General features: G+C 44.3%; 2 protein-coding genes across 2 annotated transcripts in view; both read left to right on the forward strand.

Annotated features, from left to right (window-relative positions):
* NFXL1 (nuclear transcription factor, X-box binding like 1) overlaps positions 1-24,466 on the forward strand; it is a 202,031-nt gene that overhangs the window by 66,631 nt on the left and 110,934 nt on the right. Inside the window, exons 7-11 of the mRNA XM_069744506.1 lie at positions 455-616; positions 2,917-3,017; positions 3,495-3,609; positions 3,704-3,828; positions 5,028-5,150. Coding sequence (XP_069600607.1) covers positions 455-616; positions 2,917-3,017; positions 3,495-3,609; positions 3,704-3,828; positions 5,028-5,150 — 626 coding nt within the window. The remainder of the gene's footprint in view (positions 1-454; positions 617-2,916; positions 3,018-3,494; positions 3,610-3,703; positions 3,829-5,027; positions 5,151-24,466) is intronic.
* Positions 15,844-18,007, forward strand: LOC138657550 (uncharacterized). Its single transcript, XM_069745318.1, has 6 exons — positions 15,844-15,962; positions 16,043-16,147; positions 16,297-16,492; positions 16,642-16,801; positions 17,726-17,856; positions 17,982-18,007. The coding sequence occupies exons 1-6, from the start codon at positions 15,918-15,920 to the stop codon at positions 18,005-18,007; spliced, it is 663 nt and encodes a 220-aa protein (XP_069601419.1). The 5' UTR covers positions 15,844-15,917.

Below are 24,466 nucleotides of genomic sequence, written 5' to 3' on the forward strand. Positions count from 1 at the left end.
CAGAATAAGGCCAGAACAAGGCTCTCATAGACTTACACTGAGAGCTTGTGACTGTTACCTCTGATTTCCCATCAATCAGATGATCCGGTCACAAGATGCCGGATTGGGACCAGAGTGACACTGAGAACTTTGAAGGTGGCAGTTGGTGACTATAATACTAAGACAGGGAACATAAATTAGTGGCACCACTCCAGCTATGAAGTAATAATAACCCCCCCCCCCCCCCGCCGCTTGAGTGGTGCTTTAATGCAATAATTGAAGTAGAGCAGAGAGGGGACCCACATCAGCCGTACATTTCCTATATAGCTCATGGACATGCGATGGGAATACCCTATAAGCTAGTCTTCAGCATTCATGCATATACTGCTAGAACTTGCGATTAAAACTTAAGTATGTTTAATTTTACAGTAAGAATAAATAAAGTGAATAAGTTGCCTACTTTGTTCTCTCTTAGGTCCATGTCCACCTTGTCCAAAGATGGTGACCACCACTTGCTACTGTAAGAAGGCAAAGCCTGTTCCTCGGCGATGCAGCACCAAAGAGTGGTCCTGTCAGCAGCCATGTGGGAGAATGCTGCTGTGTGGGCAACACAAGTGTGCAAATCCATGTCATAAAGGTAGCTTGCATTCATTGGATTAATACATTTTCTTTAGGCCCGATTCTTATATTACCCTACAGTATCCACTGCTGGGAACCCGCGCCATGTGAGCATACCCCTGAAGCTTCCTGCCTGAAATTGAAAATGGTGACTAAGATACTTGCAGATTTTCAAGTATTTCTTTAGAATTTTGAGGTTAAATTTGAAGTACGTTATATTACATGTGGATGTGGTTTTTGAAAATCCCATTCATGTGAAATCTAATCATGGTGTGAACGTTCAGATTTGGATTTTGGTCACACGTACGCAGAAATCTCCTCGTATATTAGGTTAAATCTGCAGCACAATCCTTGTCAGTCTGCATGTATCATTGCTCTTGTGCTGGATTTGAGATAAACGTCCCCATCTGTACAAAACTCTTGATTGATCATCTTCTGCCTTCTTAATGTTCATACAGAATTCTTGTATAATAGGACAGCCACTTTTCGGCTGTATGTTGTCCTTCATCAAGCCTGGCCAGTAGTATCATTTACAAGAAGCCCAAGCATGGCATGTAATCTGTGCCTGCTTACATTACTTTACAGTGATATTGCCAGCCAGGTTGGAAATTGTACCTTTTTGCTCCATATTTGATGCGCAGCCCTAGGAAAGACGCACAGTATGTCCAAAACATTTCTGTCTTTAAATGTAGCTGGAAGTGTAGAATTGTGTATTATACCCGTGAATAAGCCTGTGACAGAGGGGCTCTGGGGCCCCTGCATAAAGAAGTCATCCACCTGGGCAGGGCTGTGGAGTCGGAGCCCATTTTGGTGGAGTCTGTGTCATGGAAATTGAGGAGTCGGAGTCAGAGGTTTGGCTTACCGACTGCACCGCCCTGCACCTAGGTTTATTCATGTCCACGTGGTTTGTGTGTTCTTGTTCGGCAAACAAGGAGATGATAAACTTATAGGGTGAGTGCATGAGATGTTACTTCAGGTGACATCCCTGGTCTGCTTAAGATGGCTTTTCCACCCCTTTTACTAAGGGGCCAAATTCAAGGAATGTTTGTAAAGAAATGTTAAGGTACCTTCACACTAAACGACGCTGCAGCGATCCAGACAACGATCCGGATCGCTGCAGCGTCGCTGTTTGGTCGCTGGAGAGCTGTCACACAGACCGCTCTCCAGCGACCAACGATGCCGAAGTCCCCGGTAACCAGGGTAAACATCGGGTTACTAAGCGCAGGGCCGCGCTTAGTAACCCGATGTTTACCCTGGTTACCAGCGTAAAAGTAAAAAAAAACAAACACTACATACTTACCTACCGCTGTCTGTCCCCGGCGCTGTGCTTCTCTGCACTCCTCCTGTACTGGCTGTGAGCACAGCGGCCGGAAAGCAGAGCGGTGACGTCACCGCTCTGCTTTCCGGCTGACCGACGCTCACAGCCAGTACAGGAGGAGTGCAGAGCACAGCGCCGGGGACAGACAGCGGTAGGTAAGTATGTAGTGTTTGTTTTTTTTTACTTTTACGCTGGTAACCAGGGTAAACATCGGGTTACTAAGCGCGGCCCTGCGCTTAGTTACCCGATGTTTACCCTGGTTACCAGTGAAGACATCGCTGGATCGGTGTCACACACGCCGATCCAGCGATGTCCACGGGAGATCCAGCGACGAAATAAAGTTCTGGACTTTGTTCAGCGACCAACGATCTCCCAGCAGGGGCCTGATCGTTGGTCGCTGTCACACATAACGATTTCCTTAACGATATCGTTGCTACGTCACAAAAAGCAACGATATCGTTATGTGTGAAGGTACCTTTACATCCCCAACGTAGCGCCAGTCCGGTGCCATTTTTCCAGTGGTGTCCAGCAGTATTGACATCCCATCCATGCAATCGCAGGAAACCTCTGTAAGGTCAGATGCCTAATGGGCAGGACGTAATTACTTCTACTGAGATGTCTTCACATCCATCAGTCGCTGACAGTGACCTCAGAAGTTAGATGACTGTATGGACGCAATGTCCTCATTTCTGGTCCTGTTGGAAACATTAAGCAGCAGAGCAGGACTGGCAATGGTGGTTTGGAGAAATCAGTAAGATTTTATTCTTTATTTTACAATGATCCCTTCTACCTAGCCACTTTTGGACCCCTTTAAACACTTTTTGATATCGGCCTATAGTGACTCAGGGCATCATTACAAAACATTTGCTTCCAACAAGACACGTGGAAGCTAGTGTGAATCCCGGCCTGCCTTCCTTGTAGTCTGGGAACATTGTGGACTATCTGGCAATTTCCAATAAAACATGCAGGATGTAACTTTCGATGTGTGACTCTATTTTCAGGAGACTGTCTGCCGTGCCCAAGAGTCAGCAAGCAACAATGCCTGTGTAGGAGAAAGGTTGCTGAACGGTTGTGTGCCAGCCCGACGTGGCAGTGTGATATGGTGAGTCCTTACACCGCCACTAGACTACCTGTTACTGAGCAGTATCCAGATGCAGGATGGTACATTGCATGCCTCCATGTGCTTTTGGTAAAGAAATGCTTTTGTGAGTTTCTTCCACATTTGCAAAACTGCTTTATATAAGATGACATTACTCTTTTCATCACATCAGGACGATAAAACTGAAGATTTCCGATATTTTTGACCTCTCCCAATGATACTTGGATCAGAGAGGTGTCAGCAATGGGAACCCCATACAATTATTACCTGGAACCTGTTTGTTGTGATTTGAGGTGCTTTCAAAACTGATAACCCCTTTTCTAATTTTCTCCTTACCTTGCAGAGATGTGAAGAGTCTCTACAGCCATAATGCATCACAAGTAGCCCATCATTGTATTATGTTAGGGTTTCTATATGACTTGATATAATAATGTTTACCATTTGGACAGAAGCATTGATACATCTTACTTAATATTTCAGGTCTGTGGGAAAGTTTTACCTTGCGGGAACCACACCTGTGAGCAGGTTTGCCATGCTGGACCTTGCGGGCAGTGCCCTCGTTCCGGGAATCGGTTGTGCCCATGTGGAAAAACAAGTACGGTTCTGATGGATAAGAAGAGTTCTATATCTATTGGATTATGTTTGTGAACTGTCCCAGAATATTTACAGGCTTGTTTTATCTCCGTCAGAATACACCTTGCCCTGTACAGAAGACGTCTCTACTTGTGGTGACAGCTGTGACAAGGTGCTGGAGTGCGGGATGCACAAGTGTTCCCAGCGCTGCCATAGAGGCCCCTGTGAGACGTGCAGACAGGTGGGCTAACATTTGCACTAACATTCATCTAATTGTTTCTTTGGGTTTCCTACAGTGATGTAAGAAGCATTTTGATTGACTAATACCGGAGTTTCCAGATAATAGAGCAGTTTTTTATTATTTAATGGATTTAGTAGTTATAGAACATCGAGCCATGGTTTTGCTGATCATATTCTTTAGGCTTCACCACTGATGCCACCATTTATATGGCAGCATGTGCAGCGTTTGGCTATATGTATGTGTGCAATGTACTGCCATAGACATATGTAATTAGCACAATGCAACGATTCCTTAAAGATCATGGTGTGCTTCGGGTGATTATATCTGATTTGATCAGTTACCTATTTCTTTAGTGATCTTCTGCTTTAAAGCACATCCCAAAATATGACAATTTTATTTCTGCAAATTAATATATTAATATTTTACGCCCATATGGTCATTATTGGTGTATGTCGGGACCCCATTATTGGAAAAATAAAAACAAAACATCAAAACAAGATGCAAACAAAAGAAAAATTAGCCAGCTGGTAATATGTGACTGCACTGCTCTTCTTCGGTGCTCATTAAATAGGTCCATTATAATTTAATGTCCATTTATCTTAGACTCACTCCTTTTGTACATTGATGGAAGTGGTTTCTTGGCTACTTCATGGGACTGCGGGACTTGATGCTCAAAGGAAGTATTAACTTTGGAAATCATTTGGGTAAAAAAAAAATAATAATTACCATAGTTTTCCATCTTGATATAGATGATAAACCCCATGGAGTCCCTTTTCCTGTTCTTTTACTATCTGTAGATTGGCAGGAGTGGGGCACATGGAGGAGAGGGGCACATGGAGGAGTGGGGCACATGACCACAACGATTCTTCTTTTATTTAGATGTATTGGGCTAATACAGAATGGTTCCAGAATAGCCTCTTGGGTTTTGCAGGAAGGTCACAGAATGTTTTTACTTATAATCTGGTTTAGTAGAGTGGTTTCCCTTCTGGTATAAGCGGCTATTAATTTTCAGGGTGACTGCTTCTTTAGCACTTCTGGGTAAATTGATGCAATATATACAACGTTCTTTTCATTTTCGTTCCCTGAGTCGCACGCCTGAGTCCAGTTCAGTTTGAGCATTAATTGGCAGCAAGGCGCTTTCCTTAAGAATAAACCTATTACCAGTCGTGGGCTGACCCTCTAATGTTTCTCTATTGAAGGAGGTCGAGAAGCAGTGTCGTTGTGGCAAACACACCAAACGAATGCCTTGTCATAAGCCTTATCTATGCGAAACCAAATGCCCCAAAACCCGGGATTGCCAGAGGCACCAGTGCAAGAGAAAGGTAGGACTGGAGAAAGATGGAACTCTGCGATTTGCAATTTTAACTGCTGCTAAATAAAAGCTTGTTGTGGACTTGACTAGGTTCTTTATGTTCCACTGATTGACAGCAAGCAGACATCTTGAATGGTAAGGACCTGAAACAAAATATTGTTGAAGTATCACTAAAAGGGATTTTCCACTTCTCACTCTGAATGTTTGCTACCGTTAAGATAAAAACACTTCTACTTGGCTCCAGTGGCAGCGTCGTTCCAGTGTTGACAGCACTTCCCAAGTGAGCCGTGTGCCCAACCAGTCGCGGCTTCCTTGTCCTTCAGAAAAATAAGTAATCATCAGGAAGTGAGATATGCGGCTGTTCTCTCAATTCTTCTTGATTACTTGCATGTCCAAAGGTGGGGACAGTGACGCCGGCACTGATTGGGTGACCGGATCACATCACGTAGCAACCTCACGTGAGCCTCAGGAACGCGAGTGCCAACACCGCTGGAATGCCGCCGATACGGGAGGTGAGTATAAGAGTTTTCCCCTGTAAAATAAAACAATCAGGTTGAGGAGGGATTGTCTTTGTAGTGGACAACCCCTGCAAAGCACCACTGCAGTATTTTAGTTTTTCTTTTTTATTGCAGCACTGGAGTGGTGCCACTAATCTTATTTCCCTGCCCCTAGTATAATACTCACCATCTGCCATCTTCATATGTTATTGGCACCACTCTGGTCTGACCTGCCGGATCGCTCCAGTGTTTGCTGGGCCATCCAGAAGTTACTACTCAGTGTAAGTCTATGTGAGCCAGAACAAGGCCAGAACTTGCAGTCATAAGATGGCGGACCGGGACCGGAGCTGGAGTGACGCCTGGAACAGCTGAAGACTATGATACTAAGGTCAAAGAACTAATATTAGTAGGAGCACTCCAGCACTGAAATAACAAAAGGAAACTGCAGTGGACTTATTGACAACCACTTTGTTAGACATCACATTACGCCGTCTAAGGCCAGTTTCACACATCCTGATATTTCCGGTACCGGTAACCATGGTACCGGAGATATCCGTGTCCGTGTCACACATCCGTGTGGCACACGTGCGGCTACCGTGTGCCACATCAGTACCACACTCCCGGCCACAGGGGAAGCAGCGCCACAGCATTCGCTGCTCCCCCGCGTGTGGTGCCAAAGCTGGCCGCCATCACTTCTCCCCTGCTCAGTGGTGCTTTTAGTTTTTATTATAAGACTGGTCAGCACATCTCCAATCTTATCCCAATATGTAGTAGGTTTAATAATAATATTAGCAAATTCCTCCAATTAGATATGTAGCATAGTTTACCTCAGGTGTCCATGGTTACATCCACTGATAAAGCGACAGCTGGCTAGTTGCTAGTAGTCGTAACCATGGATACCTAAGGTCCTGCAATGACTGCATAGAGAGGAAAGAGACATGGCAAATAAAAAAAAAAACTATACTACATTTCTAATGGGAGGTATTTGCTTAATATTATTATTTCACCTACCATGTATTGGGATAGGATGTTGGAGGTGGGAATACTCTTTTAACGGTGCCCAGTTTCTGAGCCTATGAGATTGTATTGGTCCATGCAGATAGATAATGAGGATTGCACCAACTAAACGGGAATCACAGCATTATGAAGTCAACCTCTATCCTGAGCCATTTGTGATACACCGATTACTAGGCTGTACTACTATATTAACCCCTTAAAGGGGATGTCAAGCAGCACCTTTTTAGCAACCAGCCTGTCAAATGTAACATAGTAACATAGTAACATAGTTAGTAAGGCCGAAAAAAGACATTTGTCCATCCAGTTCAGCCTATATTCCATTATAATAAATACCCAGATCCACGTCCTTCTACAGAACCTAATAATTGTATGATACAATATTGTTCTGCTCCAGGAAGACATCCAGGCCTCTCTTGAACCCCTCGACTGAGTTCGCCATCACCACCTCCTCAGGCAAGCAATTCCAGATTCTCACTGCCCTAACAGTAAAGAATCCTCTTCTATGTTGGTGGAAAAACCTTCTCTCCTCCAGACGCAAAGAATGCCCCCTTGTGCCCGTCACCTTCCTTGGTATAAACAGATCCTCAGCGAGATATTTGTATTGTCCCCTTATATACTTATACATGGTTATTAGATCGCCCCTCAGTCGTCTTTTTTCTAGACTAAATAATCCTAATTTCGCTAATCTATCTGGGTATTGTAGTTCTCCCATCCCCTTTATTAATTTTGTTGCCCTCCTTTGTACTCTCTCTAGTTCCATTATATCCTTCCTGAGCACCGGTGCCCAAAACTGGACACAGTACTCCATGTGCGGTCTAACTAGGGATTTGTACAGAGGCAGTATAATGCTCTCATCATGTGTATCCAGACCTCTTTTAATGCACCCCATGATCCTGTTTGCCTTGGCAGCTGCTGCCTGGCACTGGCTGCTCCAGGTAAGTTTATCATTAACTAGGATCCCCAAGTCCTTCTCCCTGTCAGATTTACCCAGTGGTTTCCCATTCAGTGTGTAATGGTGATATTGATTCCTTCTTCCCATGTGTATAACCTTACATTTATCATTGTTAAACCTCATCTGCCACCTTTCAGCCCAAGTTTCCAACTTATCCAGATCCATCTGTAGCAGAATACTATCTTCTCTTGTATTAACTGCTTTACATAGTTTTGTATCATCTGCAAATATCGATATTTTACTGTGTAAACCTTCTACCAGATCATTAATGAATATGTTGAAGAGAACAGGTCCCAATACTGACCCCTGCGGTACCCCACTGGTCACAGCGACCCAGTTAGAGACTATACCATTTATAACCACCCTCTGCTTTCTATCACTAAGCCAGTTACTAACCCATTTACACACATTTTCCCCCAGACCAAGCATTCTCATTTTGTGTACCAACCTCTTGTGCGGCACGGTATCAAACGCTTTGGAAAAATCGAGATATACCACGTCCAATGACTCACCGTGGTCCAGTCTATAGCTTACCTCTTCATAAAAACTGATTAGATTGGTTTGACAGGAGCGATTTCTCATAAACCCATGCTGATATGGAGTTAAACAGTTATTCTCATTGAGATAATCCAGAATAACATCCCTCAGAAACCCTTCAAATATTTTACCAACAATAGAGGTTAGACTTACTGGCCTATAATTTCCAGGTTCACTTTTAGAGCCCTTTTTGAATATTGGCACCACATTTGCTATGCGCCAGTCCTGCGGAACAGACCCTGTCGCTATAGAGTCCCTAAAAATAAGAAATAATGGTTTATCTATTACATTACTTAGTTCTCTTAGTACTCGTGGGTGTATGCCATCCGGACCCGGAGATTTATCTATTTTAATCTTATTTAGCCGGTTTCGCACCTCTTCTTGGGTTAGATTGGTGACCCTTAATATAGGGTTTCCATTGTTTCTTGGGATTTCACCTAGCATTTCATTTTCCACCGTGAATACCGTGGAGAAGAAGGTGTTTAATATGTTAGCTTTTTCCTCGTCATCTACAACCATTCTTTCCTCAGTATTTTTTAAGGGGCCTACATTTTCAGTTTTTATTCTTTTACTATTGATATAGTTGAAGAACAGTTTGGGATTAGTTTTACTCTCCTTAGCAATGTGCTTCTCTGTTTCCTTTTTGGCAGCTTTAATTAGTTTTTTAGATAAAGTATTTTTCTCCCTATAGTTTTTTAGAGCTTCAATGGTGCCATCCTGCTTTAGTAGTGCAAATGCTTTCTTTTTACTGTTAATTGCCTGTCTTACTTCTTTGTTTAGCCACATTGGGTTTTTCCTATTTCTAGTCCTTTTATTCCCACAAGGTATAAACCGCTTACACTGCCTATTTAGGATGTTCTTAAACATTTCCCATTTATTATCTGTATTCTCATTTCTGAGGATATTGTCCCAGTCTACCAGATTAAGGGCATCTCTAAGCTGTTCAAACTTTGCCTTCCTAAAGTTCAATGTTTTTGTGACTCCCTGACAAGTCCCCCTAGTGAAAGACAGGTGAAACTGCACAATATTGTGGTCGCTATTTCCTAAATGCCCAACCACCTGCAGATTTGTTATTCTGTCAGGTCTATTAGATAGTATTAGGTCTAAAAGTGCTGCTCCTCTGGTTGGATTCTGCACCAATTGTGAAAGATAATTTTTCTTGGTTATTAGCAGAAACCTGTTGCCTTTATGGGTTTCACAGGTTTCTGTTTCCCAGTTAATATCCGGGTAGTTAAAGTCCCCCATAACCAGGACCTCATTATGGGTTGCAGCTTCATCTATCTGCTTTAGAAGTAGACTTTCCATGCTTTCTGTTATATTTGGGGGTTTGTAACAGACCCCAATGAGAATTTTGTTACCATTTTTCCCTCCATGAATTTCAACCCATATGGACTCGACATCCTCATTCCCTTCGCTAATATCCTCCCTTAAAGTGGACTTTAGACAAGACTTTACATAGAGACAAACCCCTCCTCCTCTCCGATTTTTACGATCCTTTCTAAACAGACTGTAACCCTGTAAGTTAACTGCCCAGTCATAGCTTTCATCTAACCATGTCTCGGTTATTCCCACTATGTCAAAGTTACCTGTAGATATTTCTGCTTCTAGTTCTTCCATCTTGTTTGTCAGGCTTCTGGCGTTTGCGAGCATGCAGTTTAGAGGATTTTGTTTTGTTCCAATCTCCTCACTGTGGATTGTTTTAGAAATGTTCTTACCCCCCTTCTGAGTATGTTTTCCTGGGTCGTCTTTGTTCGAGTCTAATGTTTTTCTTCCCGTCCCCTCTTCTTCTAGTTTAACGCCCTCCTGATGAGTGTAGCGAGTCTTCTGGCGAATGTGTGTTTCCCAGGTTTGTTGAGGTGTAGTCCGTCTCTGGCGAGGAGTCCATCATACCAGTAATTCACACCGTGGTCCAGGAATCCAAATCCTTGTTGTCTGCACCATCGTCTTAGCCAGTTGTTTGCATCAAGGATCCTGTTCCATCTCCTGGTGCCATGCCCGTCTACTGGAAGGATAGAAGAAAAAACTACCTGTGCATCCAGTTCCTTTACTTTCTTCCCCAACTCTTCAAAGTCCTTGCAGATTGTCGGTAGGTCCTTCCTTGCCGTGTCATTGGTGCCAACATGTATCAGAAGAAATGGGTGGACGTCCTTGGAGCTGAAGAGCTTTGGTATCCTATCGGTCACATCCTTGATCATCGCACCTGGAAGGCAGCATACTTCTCTTGCAGTTATGTCCGGTCTGCAGATGGCTGCTTCTGTGCCTCTCAGTAGTGAGTCTCCCACCACCACCACTCTTCGTTGCTTCTTGGCTGTACTTTTTGCTGTCACTTGTTGCTGTGTGCCCTTTTCTTTTTTGCTTGCTGGTATTGCTTCATTCTTAGGTGTGCCATCTTCATCCTCTACAAAGATTTGATATCGGTTCTTCAGTTGTGTGGTTGGTGATTTCTCCATGGTCTTCTTGCTTCTTTTGGTCACATGCTTCCACTCATCTGCTTTTGGAGGTTCTCTGACACTTTTTGCACCTTCTGTGACCAGTAGAGATGCTTCTGTTCTGTCTAGGAAGTCTTCATTCTCTTTGATGAGTTTCAAAGTTGCTATTCTTTCTTCCAGACCCCGCACCTTTTCTTCTAAAAGGGCCACTAGTCTACACTTCTGACAGGTGAAATTGGATTCTTCTTCTGGTCGATCTGTGAACATGTAGCACATGCTGCAGCTCACCATGTAGGTTGTCACATCTGCCATGTTGCTCCTAGATCCTGCTGACTTGCTGTGTGTTTTCCTTCTTGTGTAATCTACTCAGCCAAGCTCTCTTGCAATAATGTCCTACAGGCAAAAATGTACTGGTAATAAATGGCCAGAGACGAGGAGAAGTAACAGCAATTAATAATTTTTGTGTTTTATCTGTAATGGAGTATATGCACAAAGTATGCCATTCACTATATTCATAAAAGTGATGCACATAAAAATTTGGCGCCCCAACAATATGCTGGTGTGTATGTGACACAAATCAATCATTAAAGGGAACCTGTCAGCTGTTACCATTTGCAGGTGTATGTTTTACTCTGATATGTTGCAGAGTTAGAGCCAGATAGAGACTATGAGCCTGATTCATTAAAACTGGGGTTGTTGTGTCCTATTTGGCATGGGATTGTATAACCCCAGGACACCTAGCTCACAGGGCCAAACCTTAAAAGACTGTGAGTGACAGATCTCACACATTCTGGAATTCTGTAGATAAGCCCCTGATGTATCCTAAAAGATGAGAAAAAGACGTTAGATTATACTTACCTAGGGACGGTCCCGCTGTTGGTCCGGGTCCGGCGCCTCCCATCTTCATCAGATGACGTCCTCTTCTGGTCTTCACGCAGCGGCTCCGGCGTACTTTGTCTGCCTCTCTGACCTTTCCTGGCGCCTGCGCACTGCAGTACTTTGCTCTGCCCTCAACAGGGCCTGCGCTGGAGCCACAGCGTGAAGACCAGAAGAGGACGTCATTTTTCTCATCTTTTAGGATAAATCGGGGGCTTTTCTCCTTCGCCTCATTGGGGGACACAGACCGTGTCCCCCTATGAATGGCTCGGAGAAAAGGATTTTACGGTGAGTACACAAAAATCCCTATATCTACAGCATTCCAGAATACTGTAGATAAGCCCCTGATGCTGGTGGGATTAGCTCACCCGCGATTTTTGGGGGTCACAGGTTCCCTTTAAGGAGTTATGACCAATCTTAGGTTTTGGAGTTTTTAGCTGCTAGAGGCAAGGGGAAGAGGACTTGGGTTCAGCCCAGGGGGTAGGAGGGAAGTGACCCAAAGGGGTTAAATGTGTAAAGCATGGCCTATTGTTTTTTCTCTGGGGAGGTCACGCTGAAGTATATTGTGGAGACAAGTCATGGAACAGAGGGGACCACAAGCCTCCCCTGCAAGTTAAAGGGAACCTGTCACCCCGAAAATCGCGGGTGAGGTAAGCCCACCGGCATCAGGGGCTTATCTACAGCATTCTGTAATGCTGTAGATAAGCCCCCGATGTTACCTGAAAAAGGAGAAAAAGACGTTAGATTATACTTACCCAGGGGCGGTCCCGCTGCTGGTCAGGTCGGATGGGCGTCTCTGGTCCGCTGCGGCGCCTCCTATCTTCTTTCCATGACGTCCTCTTCTGATCTTCAGCCACGGCTCCGGCGCAGGCGTACTTTGCTCTGCCCTCTTGAGGGCAGAGGATAGTACTGCAGTGCGCAGGCGCCGGAAAGGTCAGAGGCCCGGCGCCTGCGCACTGCAGTACTTTGTCTGCCCTCAACAGGGCAGAGCAAAGTACGCCTGCGCCGGAGCCGTGGCTGAAGATCAGAAGAGGACGTCATGGAAAGAAGATGGGAGGCGCCGCAGCGGACCGGAGACGCCCATCCGACCTGACCAGCAGCGGGACCGCCCCTGGGTGAGTATAATATAACGTCTTTTTCTCCTTTTTCAGGTAACATCGGGGGCTTATCTACAGCATTACAGAATGCTGCAGATAAGCCCCTGATGCCGGTGGGCTTACCTCGCCCGCGATTTTCGGGGTGACAGGTTCCCTTTAAGCCTTTCATCTACTGTAACTGACTCTTATATTTTGCATACTTTGTTTTAACACTATTGTATTTGTGTATCTGACAATTGTATATGTATAACTATCGTATATTAGTGTATTGTCTAGTGTGCCCTTAAGGCGATTAAATATATAATTTAACCTTTGGCTGCTCTTTCACCTCAATCCACGAATCTAGACATCTGTTTCTCGGCTTAACTTTCCATGCTACCACGGCTGGTTTCTGGCTTATATCTAATGAGGTACTGGGGGCAGTCCTACCAGGCTGACCAGGATCTGTTTCACTAGTGCTAGTGAAAGGGGCCTGTCAGGGTTGTGGTCGAGTGTTGTGCCACGTCAGTGACTGCGTGGGCCGCATCCTCATGCCTTCCTTGGCCAGTGTGGTCAGGGGGTTGTCTGTGTAAAACTGTACCAAGCTGACCTTGCATGTCCCCAGAGAGTGCGGAACTTCTTGTTGGTGAAAGTGTGGAGACTACATTGACGTAATGGTGACGTCAGGCGGGTTGGAGAGGTGCGGGTTCATCGCAAGTTTTATATCGTCTATCTGTTGCTGCATTCCCAAGTAATTGTCATTTTAATCCATATACATAATTAGGGGAACATGATCTGGGCACTTAAAGAGCCACTGCCTCCCAAGGGTGTTTCCACTCCCAACCCCTAAGGGTATGTGTCCACGTTCAGGATTGCATCAGGATTTGGTCAGGATTTTTCATCAGTTTTTGTAAGCCAAAACCAGGAGTGGGTGATAAATGCAAAAGTGGAGTATATGTTTATATTATACTTTTCCTCTAATTGTTTCACTCCTGGTTTGGCTTACAAATACTGATGAAAAATCCTGACCAAATCCTGATGCAATCCTGAACGTGGGCACATACCCTAACTCTTTAGTTTGATTTAGCTGACTGTTTGACATCAGACACGAGGGAAGGAAGTCAAGACAGTGAGCAATCAATTAAGTTAAAAAAGCTGCTGCTGGGAAGGGTAAAGAACCTCACCAGGCAGGGGCTCGGGAAGTGCTCTGTCAGCCATTGAGCACGTAACACCTCATTTGCATGTAAATTATAACTCAAAATTCTCATTTAATGCAGCAACAGATAGAAAATATAAAGGTGTCAATGGATATTTCATTTAAAAGACCTGCAGACTCATATGTGCAGTTTTTAGAGATGGAAGGGGGTTTGATCGTACCAAGAGATTTCCTTTAAAAGAAACGGAGCTGATCTGCAGTATCCGGCCGCAGCTGCTACATATTGAATGTAGCTGCACTGTTCCTTTCATTATTTGCATCCAGCTGCTGCTGGAGCTGATGTTATTGCTGGGTGTAAGACCCCCACAATTGGATAGTTTGGCCTATAAATATATTGTAACTGGACTACCCCTTTAAAGTATAGGACAAAGAACGTGGCAGTCATAACCATTAGTTTGCTGCCACCGCTCATCATGGGTTTGACGATGGGCAGTCGCCACGTTCCGGCCCCAATCCATGCACAGTACTGGCGTAAAAGCTTTCATGAACTGGACCCTGAGTTTAATACATGGTGACACCAGTGCTATAATGCAGCGAAATGGGGTTACATGCAGTGAGCACCCCAATATGTGTGATGTAGTGCCCTGCTCCCCAGCCAGGGGCTCCTGAACCAACCTGCATATTAAAAACCTTGTTCAAGAATTGCACCTTTTTTGTCACAATTTAGTTTGATTTTTTTTTCACATTTTTTTTTTCTTTCTCAAAAAATATATAACTTTTTATTTTCAATAAACCAATCAAACAACAACATTTTAAATGGCTGAACACATCTAACATAACAAGTGGTTGTTTTTCCTTTTTTAAATCCCTGATAACCACCTTAGGCTACGTTCACATTAGCGTCATGCGACGCTGCGTCGCCGACGCACGGCAACGCATGCTTCATGCGCCCCTATCTTTTACATTGGGGACGCATGCGTTGCGTTGTCGTGCGTTTTCGGTAAAACGCACGACGCATGCGTCGTTTCACCGCACCTGGGTGGCGTCGGAGACGCGACAATGTTGCATTTTTCGAGCGTCTAAAAAACGCATGCGTCGCACTTGCGTCGCTCGTGCGTCGACATTGCGTTAAAATCTCCATTGAAACACATTGACAACGCACTTGCGTCGCGTGTGTGCGTCGTGCGTGCGTTGTACGACGCATGCGTCGTTACATAAAATTGAACAAAAAGGTGTCTAGACAGTGTCTAGACAGTGCAAACAGTAGATAAACATCCCCCCTATATAAAGAAAATGTTTGGATTGTTTGTCACTTCTACTGCAGCATCTTGAGGCAAGAAATCCATCACCAGAACACTTCTACACATCCCAGAACACTTCTACTTATCCGCTGTCCAGAGATGTAAGTATACAATGATTCTGTGCATTTTCTACATGTGGTTTAAAATTATTTTTGCAAGTTGTGTTTTATATTCTGCACTGTGGTTAAAGATATTGTTGTATTTTTAGTCTGGTTGTGATGTATGGCGTTGTATAGGATGGCGTTTCATTGTGTCTGCGGCCTTGATGATTGTTCTTTTCAGGATAGAATTTTATTTTCAATTATTTGGTTTGGTGGTGTTTTTTGTATTCAGTTGTGATGTTTAAAAATTGCGTTATATGATGGCGTTTAATAGTCTCCGGCCCTGACGGTTTTATTGTAAAGTATGGTAGTGCATAGAATGATTATGCGCCCTTTTACATGTAATAATTTTTTTATTGCAAGTTGTGTAGTTCTGCACTGTGGTTGTGTAAAGACATTGTTGTATGTTTCTGGCTGTGATGTATGGCGTTGTATGCCCTTCTATTGTCTCCGGCCCTGTCGGTTTTATTGTAAAGTATGGTGTTTTTAAATATTTACATTTTTTTCCTTTCAAAAATCTATTGTGTTTTTGGGGTTTCTTGCTCCGTGGATTACTGTACTTTAAAAAAAAAAAAAAACTTTTGGTATTACAACATGGGGTCTGTTGTAGATCTTATCTTTAGGCTTTAGTTTAATCTGGCATTGGGTTGTCTCAGCCATTGTTTCTTTAATTTAATCAATGTGGCAGTGTTGTTTGCTCAGCGTTAGGTTGGAGTGCAATGTTGTTTGTGGTTTAAATGCCTTTTTTTTTTGTTTTTTTTTTATATTGCTGGATTGTGCATAGGAGCATAGGAACAATTATTTTGTTCTTTATTTCAGAATTGCATTAATAGTCATGGCCAGCGGCAGTGATTCCAGCACCCCACCGCTGAGGAGTGAGGTGAGTACATGATCTACTATTACTATATTCGCTTTCATTTGTAGATGGGTCACTCAACTTTTTGGTAAACTATTTTGCAGGCTTCTTCAAGTGAGGAGGAGAGCCAGGAGGAAGAGAGGGAGCAGGAGCAGAGACCGGAGCAGGAGCAGAGACCACGGGGCCAAGCTGTGGTTGCAGGACGGAGAGTAAGTTTTTTTTTTTAAACTTTTTTTTTTTTTGGGCGGGTATGGGGGGTGGCGGGATGGGGTGGTGTTGTGTGTGGTAGGTGGCGGTGGAGGAGGTAGGGTCAACTTTTATTTATCTTGCAACAATTAATATTTTCCATTTTTTCTAGGTTTCACAACGGGCCCTGGATGAACCCCTCAACATCGACCTCATGGTGGCATCCATAGAGGAACGGGGCCCGTTGTGGGACAGCCGTGACCCCCGGCACGCGGACCAGGGCATATTGCGGTGTATGTGGAAAGAGGTGGCACAATTGCTGTGGGATGGCTTCGACAGCGCTTCCCCCACGGTCAAAGCTAGTTTTCGTAAGTATTTCCAAAATGCTGCTGTGACCCATCATGCTAGGATTACACAACCGTCTGTGATGTCTTCTATTGGTATTGCACACGGTTGCGTAATCGTTGTCAATATATTCTCTAAATTTTGTTGTGTTTTTTTATTTATTTATACACAGTTCGAAAACTGCGGACCAGATGGCGCTCCATGAAGGACCGTTTCAAGAGGGGCCTGAAAAAGGAAGGACAGGCCCGTAGTGGTGCAGCGGCTTCAAGGACCTCGGTTTACAAGTATAACCGTATACTGCAATTCTTGAGACCGGTCCTTGAAAGCAGAGAGTAAGTCTAGTACCTATGCACACACCTAGTTTTTACAACATGCATATTCACATACTACATTCCAGCCACTTAGCTTATTGCCCAGCCATTTATTTTGGCAAGTTCAAAGTATTTAAACAAAAAAAAAAAGGTGAGTTCACCGAGGCGTGAAAAGTAAAAAATACATACTTTTATACTCTTCAATCATAAGCAGAGGATGAAAAATCAGCACAATACCATAGACACTATCTACGCGTTTCAGGTGGCAGGGAACATCAGACCTGAAACACGTAGATAGTGTTTTTATTGTATTGTGCAGATGTTTCATCCTCTGCTTCTGATTGAAGTGAATAAAGTATTTTGTTTTTACTTTTCACGCCTCGTTGACCTCGAATTTATATTCATTTCTGGTATTCTCACACTTTACACAGCAGCTCCCTTCTGGGATTACTACAATGGTGAGCGTGACTTACTAGTAATGTCCCTGAAATCGGAAGTATACAGAACACAGAAAGCTAGTAGATTGGCCATGCCCAGCCAATATTTCATAGGGGATTAGTATAGTACCTATCCAGGTGTATCCCCGATTTAGTTATACACAAATAATTAAAATATTATAGACACGCCATACATTCCACTGCAAGGCAGGTTATGTTCCCATGCTTGCTCAGCTCAAAGGACCTGTGATGACGTCTCGGTCACATGACCGTGACGTCATGGCAATTCCAACGTAAGCATAATTGTCTGGCGTTAAATCGCAATCATGGGTGACTATTTGGAATAAAATAAATGTGTTTTTTTTAATATTGATGGTGCATATGCAGTGTCAAGATTAAAAATAGGTTAATATTAATGGCGGTAATGGATACCTGGCGGTAAAGTTAATTAATGACGCCTGTGAAATTTGATATTTAGTATACTAATGCTTTCCTTATGTTTTCACAGAACACACAGCAGCACCCGCGAGCCTGTCCGACCCTCTGGAGCGGTCCTTTGGGAAGCGCCATCTCAAGCCTCGCAGCCATCCCACAGCGAGAGCAGGTCTGCACCACCACAATCTGGCGAACCGGCAGCCGGTCCATCAGATGTTCCCCTGGCCGAGGCCTCTGTCGCTCCTTCCTTCGGGTCTTCCCGACAGCGTCAGCGGGCCTCGGACAGGGCGCCCATGCCCGAATTTTTACATTTGAGTACCGTCTTTCAGAATGGTTTCAAGGCGCTGTGCGATAAAATGTCAAATATCGAGCGGCGTCTTGAAAACATCGAAACGGATCTCGCGAGGCCGGCGAAACATTTTTTTAATGCCCTTCACAACGGGATGGTTGAACATCTTACGCCGGAACTCCAGATTTCGGTCATGCAGGGCTGCAACAATCTTTATGTCACTGCTCTGCAGCAGGCTCGGGTCATGCAGTCAGCGACAAATGCGCCCACAGTACCATCGCTGGCTGCCATGACTCCGACTCCTGCTGCAGAGCACCACCACAGAGGTCCGCGTGACGAGGGCCACCGCCACCGCCACCACAGAACAGAGCCCCAAAGGTCGGAGCAAGACCGGCCTTCAAGGGCACACGGGCACAGACGGGAAGCCGACCCACACACAGAGGGAGAGAGGAGGAAAAAAAAGAAGACCAAGACGACGACGACTAGCACTACGACCTTGGCTATGGCTGCTCCCACAACTACCACCAGAACACAGCCTGGGTCGACCCGGAGCACACCAAGTACCCAGGCTGGGTCTACACGGAGCACACCCAGTACCCAGCCTGGGTCTACAAGGAGCACACCGTCAACACAGCCTGGGTCGACCCGGAGCCGGAGTAGCCAGCCAAGGACACTGGTCGTCGTCCCTCCTCCTCCTCCCTCACCTGCTTTGGAAGTATCCCAACAGTGGATGGATGTCGGCATCCCGTCAAGTATCATTGAATATGCTGCTGCTTCCTCCCCCTCGTCCTCCTCCTCCTCGTCCTCCTCCTCGGTCTCTTCCACACCCACCAGAAGTGAGGGATATCAATCCCCTTTAGTTGTGGATGTAGGTACCCCGTAATGTTATGTCCCTAATTTTTTTTCCTGTCCCAAAATAAAAAATTTATTTGGTTTACAAAAAATTGGTTTTTATTGTCTCAAATAAAGTTTTCACCAAATGACACCTTGCGCCGTATACACAAATATTGTCTTTGTAACTGATGTGCAATGTCTGACAATATTTTTTAGATTTTTTTTTATTAATTGTTTTATAGGCCTGGCGCTCATTGTACTATCAGCTGTTACAAACACAACCAGCATTGCTCAATATGTCAAGTTTAAAATGTACCATCACACAACGATTTCAGTATAGATAAAGTTGGTTTATTTGTGTAACCAACGTTATCTTTTCTGTAATCGTAAAACGATAGAGCCCCTGCTGTGAGATTTTGGGTGTCAACGAATGATTATGATTTTTTTTTGTTACCCACGCTGTCATTGTTGGATCGGCGAGTTAGACACCGATCAAGCGATGTCTTTATTTTAAAATAGGTAATATTGGGTTACTAGCGCAGTGTTTTAAACACTCAAATAAAAATTAAAAAATACCCCACAAATCAAAAAAGGTGTCAACCACGTCCCTCGCCGTCATCTTTCCGCAATTACTTACACTGTGATTCCCGCCCGTAAATCAGAGCACACCGTTAATAATAAACGCTGTACTGTGGTTTAGGGCTGGCACAGTACGGAAAGCTGACGGCGATGGACGTGTCACACACCGTAATAAAATGTTGTTTTGTATTTTTAATAACTACATTTACAATGGTAAACATCGTGAGTGCGGCCATGCGCTTCATAACATTTCCCAGATTACACGGGACTTGCTCTTTTTGGGTTGCTGGAGAGCTGGCTGTGTGACAGCTCTCCATCAACCACACGACCAATAAACAACGATCACGGTCCGGTGGTATCACTGGTAGTTATCGTTGTAGAATAGTTTTATTAATGTACCTTAAAGGGAACCTGTCACCTGAATTTGGTGGGACTGTTTTTGGCTCATATGGGCAGAGTTTTGGGGTGTTCCAGTCCCACAAAATACAGGTGACTGGTTCCCTTTAAAATATTGGTCAGGTGAGGTGGAAGCAATGTTCACAGTGTCGCCACTATTTGACTCTGGACAAATTCTACCATCCTGAGTACAATAGTGTTAACTCTGTAGAGTTTTGCAAACATGATAGTTTCCCTCCTTGTCAAGCCAGGTTCCATATGAAAATAGTCTTCAGTATTAATTATGGTTAACAAGGTGGGAGCCGATGAAGTTTTATACGTCAAAACTATGGTACTCACGGCTGCAAATTTTATTGTTTTGTCACAGTCCATTTGGGTACTGGTGCTCACATAAATTTTGTGGGACAATCATTACTTTCAATAAAATAGGATTTTTTACAATTACTATGGAAAAACGGATGGGAGATTTGTTTTGTGAAAACGGAAAGGCGGAAAGGCACAAAACTTTATTAACAAACACAACGCATTAGACAATCGGGTGACATTAATAACCAAACATATGATGGTTACATGGGCTCCACAGTGTTTACATAACATCATAACAACACGTTGAATTACACCATTTGATCTTGCCAAGAAACACGGCCAACATCGGAAACAAAATATGCAGCAAATTGGTCCCTCATATGAGCAATCTCCAAAGTTGTCCGCAGAGGATGAGCTTGATAATCAGGCAATGGATTTTGTATGGGTTCATCGAGTTCAACGTTGACTCTCTCTTTATCAATAATAAAATTGTGTAGAACCACACACGCCTTCACCACCTCATCCACTGTCTCAATTTTCAAATTTATTGCGGATCCTAAGATACGCCATTTGGACACCAGAATGCCAAAGGCGCACTCCACAGTTCTTCGGGCCCTGGACAGTCTATAATTAAAAATACTTTTTGTGCGGTCCAACCCCCGACTAGAGTACGGTTTAAGTAGGTTGCCACACATTTGAAAAGCCTCATCCCCAACCACAACAAATGGCAGGGCCGGGCCTTCGGTGTTAGGAAGAGGTCGTGGATGGGGGAAATTAAAATTGTTCTCGTATAATCTTCGGCCCATGTCAGACTCCTTAAATGTCCGTGAATCATTTGCACGACCAAACGCTCCAATGTCCACAGCGAGAAACCTGCAGTCCGCACCTGCAATTGCCATCAGCACGGTGGAAAAGTATTTTTTATAATTATAAAAAAGAGATCCACTTCTTGAAGGCTTGGTAATCCTAATGTGCTTGCCATCCACGGCTCCGATACAGTTAGGGAAATCACAAACTTTTTCAAATTTTTGGGCGTTGGCATGCCATAATTCTCTTGTAGGGATGGGTAAAAATTCCTCCCTGAGGTTGTCCCACAATGCGCGGCATGTGTCTGCAATAATACCCGACAGTGTTGAGACTCCAATCCGAAACTGGAAATGCAGTGATCTCAATGTCTCTCCGGTAGCCAGGAAACTGACAAGAAGAAAAATAAATAAATAAATATAATTAATTTAATTGTTATGAAAGAATTTTTCATTTTTAATTACAATCCCCCACCCCAAAAAACAAAAACACGTTAATTTAAAAAGTGGCAAGAACATATAAATCCTTCACATTCCATTACGTACCGTAGAGTCACCAGCAGACGTTCCTCAGGGGAAATCGATTTACGGAGCTGCGTGTCCTGCCTGGATATGGCTCCTTCCACCAGACGCAGCAGATATTGGAAGCTGTCTTTTGACATCCTGGTGTACTCAAAATATTTGTCCTGGTTCTCATTTAATTCGCCAAAAAGACAATGGTACACTCCACGACTCTCTCGGACTTCCACTATAGGGTGTAGCCAAAAACGCCGACGACGCCTTCTCCGTTGTTTGTCTCTTTTCCTCTGTTCTTGACAGGCAAAAGCATAAGCTATAGCAAGGGCTAATTCCAGCTGAAAAGTGAGGTAGATACTCTCCATGGAACGATCCATCTTGATGCTCTATGGTTGGAAATAATGTATGCCGGGGTATATATACCACTATTACATTAATACCCACCCCCATCTACCCATTGGTGGCATTATCGATTGTCTAGACACTAGACCCACCCTCTTCTATTCATTGGTGGTGTTATCTAGTGTCTAGACACTAAATTGTGTGTAAAGATCTAATCAGTGTTTGACAACGCATGCGTCGTAAAACGCTGCGTTTTTGTAAAAACGCACCAAAAACGCTGCGTTTTACGACGCATGCGTCCGACGCTTGCGTCACAAAAGTTGCGTTTTTGCGTGCGTTTCCGATGCGTCGTGCGTTGCGTCGGCGACGCAGCGTCGCATGACGCTAATGTGAACGTAGCCTTAAAGCTGCGAGGAATCTTTTCTATACTTTGGCCAGTAGAGGCGCCGTTGCATTAAAGTTCACATAGCACATTACTAATACAATGCCACACTATTATTAACAGTCATAAAATATGATAATATTGTGAAGCAAATAAAAAATGTAGCATATTACTGTATATATTGAGGTTTTGTACCCTTTTTATACTTTTGACATATTTAAAAATGCAAAAATATACAGTACAGACCAAAAGTTTGGACACACCTTCTCATTTAAAGATTTTTCTGTATTTTCATGACTGAAAATTGTGCATTCACACTGAAGGCATCAAAACTATGAATTAACATATGTGGATTTATATACTTAACAAAAAAGTGTGAAACAACTGAAATTATGTCTTATTTTCTAGGTTCTTCAAAGTAGCCACCTTTTGCTTTGATGACTGCTTTGCACACTCTTGGCATTCTCTTGATGAGCTTCAAGAGGTAGTCACCGGAAATGGTCTTCCAACAATCTTGAAGGAGTTCCCAGAGATGCTTAGCACTTGTTGGCCCTTTTGCCTTCACTTTGCGGTCCAGCTCACCCCAAACCAGTCTGGTGACTGTGGAGGCCAGGTCATCTGGCATAGCACCCCATCACTCTCCTTCTTGGTCAAATAGCCTTTACACAGCCTGGAGGTGTTTTTGGGGTCATTGTCCTGTTGAAAAATAAATGATGATCCAACTAAACGCAAACCGGATGGACTAGCATGCCGCTGCAAGATGCTGTGGTAGCCATGCTGGTTCAGTATGCCTTCAATCTATCTATATAATCGTCTAAGGGGTACTTCCGTCTGTCTGTCACAGAAATCCCGCGTCGCTGATCAGTGACAGGCTTAGTCCAGCCGCGAATTGGCCCCTCCCAACTCTCCTCCAGTCAACGCCAGTGTCTCGCCCCATCCCAGACCAACTTTTTACTATTAAAGGGAACCTGTCACCCCGTTTTTGCAGATTGCGCAGATGGAGATCACGGCGGCCATTTTCCTGAAGCCGAGATGCAAACCGCGATCTCTATCTGCGCACGCGGCCATTTTCCTGAAGCCCCGTGCAGCAGAGCACTCCATCTGCGCACGCGCGGCCTCAGGAAGATGGCCGCCCCCACCGATGACAAGGGTAATAGCGCAGATCGCGCGCTTTTTCTTCACCTGCGCGCAGTGGATTCGGCACTTGGACATGCGCACACCACTACGCCACCAACGGAAAGCTGGGGAAGAAACAGCGATGTCACCACGCCCACCCGACCTGACCAGCCTAATTGACAGGCGAAAACGGGGACTTTGGTAATGTATTTCGCAGCATAGGTGGGGAATCGGGGTACACTACATACACTATTGTAATGCACAGCGCAGGCCCTATTTAACAGTATTTTTATCTCAATCTGAAAAAACGGGGTGACAGGTTGCCTTTAATGCTGGCTATGCAGCATCAATAGTAAAAAAAAAATAATGATAAAAATAATTAAAAAAAAAAAAAAAAATCATGCTATTCTTGCCTTCCGTCGCCTCTGCAGCTTTCCCACTCCTCACGATGCTCTCAACAGCTTCTGTTCCCAGTGATGCATTGCGAATTTACCCAGATGACTTAGCGGGATTTAAATCGTGCTTCGCTGATTTGTGGCCGGACAGCGCCTGTCGCTGATTGGTCGAGCCCAGCCGGCCGCGAATTGGCACGGGATTTAAACCACGCTTCGCTGATTAGTCGCGGCCAGCCAGCCGATCAGCGACCATCCCGGACCAACTTTTTACTATTGATGCTGCCTATGCATATAATGTTATAAATAATTAAAAAAATAAATAAAAAACATTATATTCTCACCTTCCGAAGTCCGCCGCAGCCTTTCCCGCTCCTCACTCTCTGGTCCCGAGAATGCATTGCGGCAATGCCCCGAGATCACGTGGCGGTCTCGCGAGACCGCTACATGATCACGGGTTATTGCCGCTAGGCGTTACTGGGACCGGAGCGTCGCGAAGAGCATCGGTAAAGGCCTGGGCTGGATCTGGGGGCCAACGGTAGGTGAGTATATAACTATTTTTTATTTTAATTGTTTTTTTTAACAGGGATATGGTGCCCACATTGCTATATACTACGTGGGCTGTGCTATATACTACGTGGCCTGTGTTATATAATGTGTGGGCTGTGTTATATACTGCGTGGGCTGTAATATACTGCGTGGGCTGTGTTATATACTGCGTGGGCTGTGTTCTATACTATATACTACGTGGCTATACAATATACTACGTGGGCTGTGTTTTATGCTACGTGGCTTGTGTTATACTGCGTGGGCTGTGTTAGATTCTGCGTGGGCTGTTAGATACTGCGTGGGCTGTGTT

Source organism: Ranitomeya imitator, chromosome 1 (genome assembly GCF_032444005.1).
Source record: "Ranitomeya imitator isolate aRanImi1 chromosome 1, aRanImi1.pri, whole genome shotgun sequence".
Classification (NCBI taxonomy): Eukaryota; Metazoa; Chordata; class Amphibia; order Anura; family Dendrobatidae; genus Ranitomeya; species Ranitomeya imitator.

Excerpts from the sequence above, each read along its gene's own strand:
- LOC138657550 (XM_069745318.1), top strand. The coding sequence starts at position 15,918 with ATGGCCAGCGGCAGTGATTCCAGCACCCCACCGCTGAGGAGTGAG. Across the intron at positions 16,148-16,296 it reads CTGTGGTTGCAGGACGGAGA|GTTTCACAACGGGCCCTGGA; the intron begins GTAAGTTTTTTT and ends CATTTTTTCTAG. Across the intron at positions 17,857-17,981 it reads ATCTGGCGAACCGGCAGCCG|AATGGTTTCAAGGCGCTGTG; the intron begins GTCCATCAGATG and ends ACCGTCTTTCAG.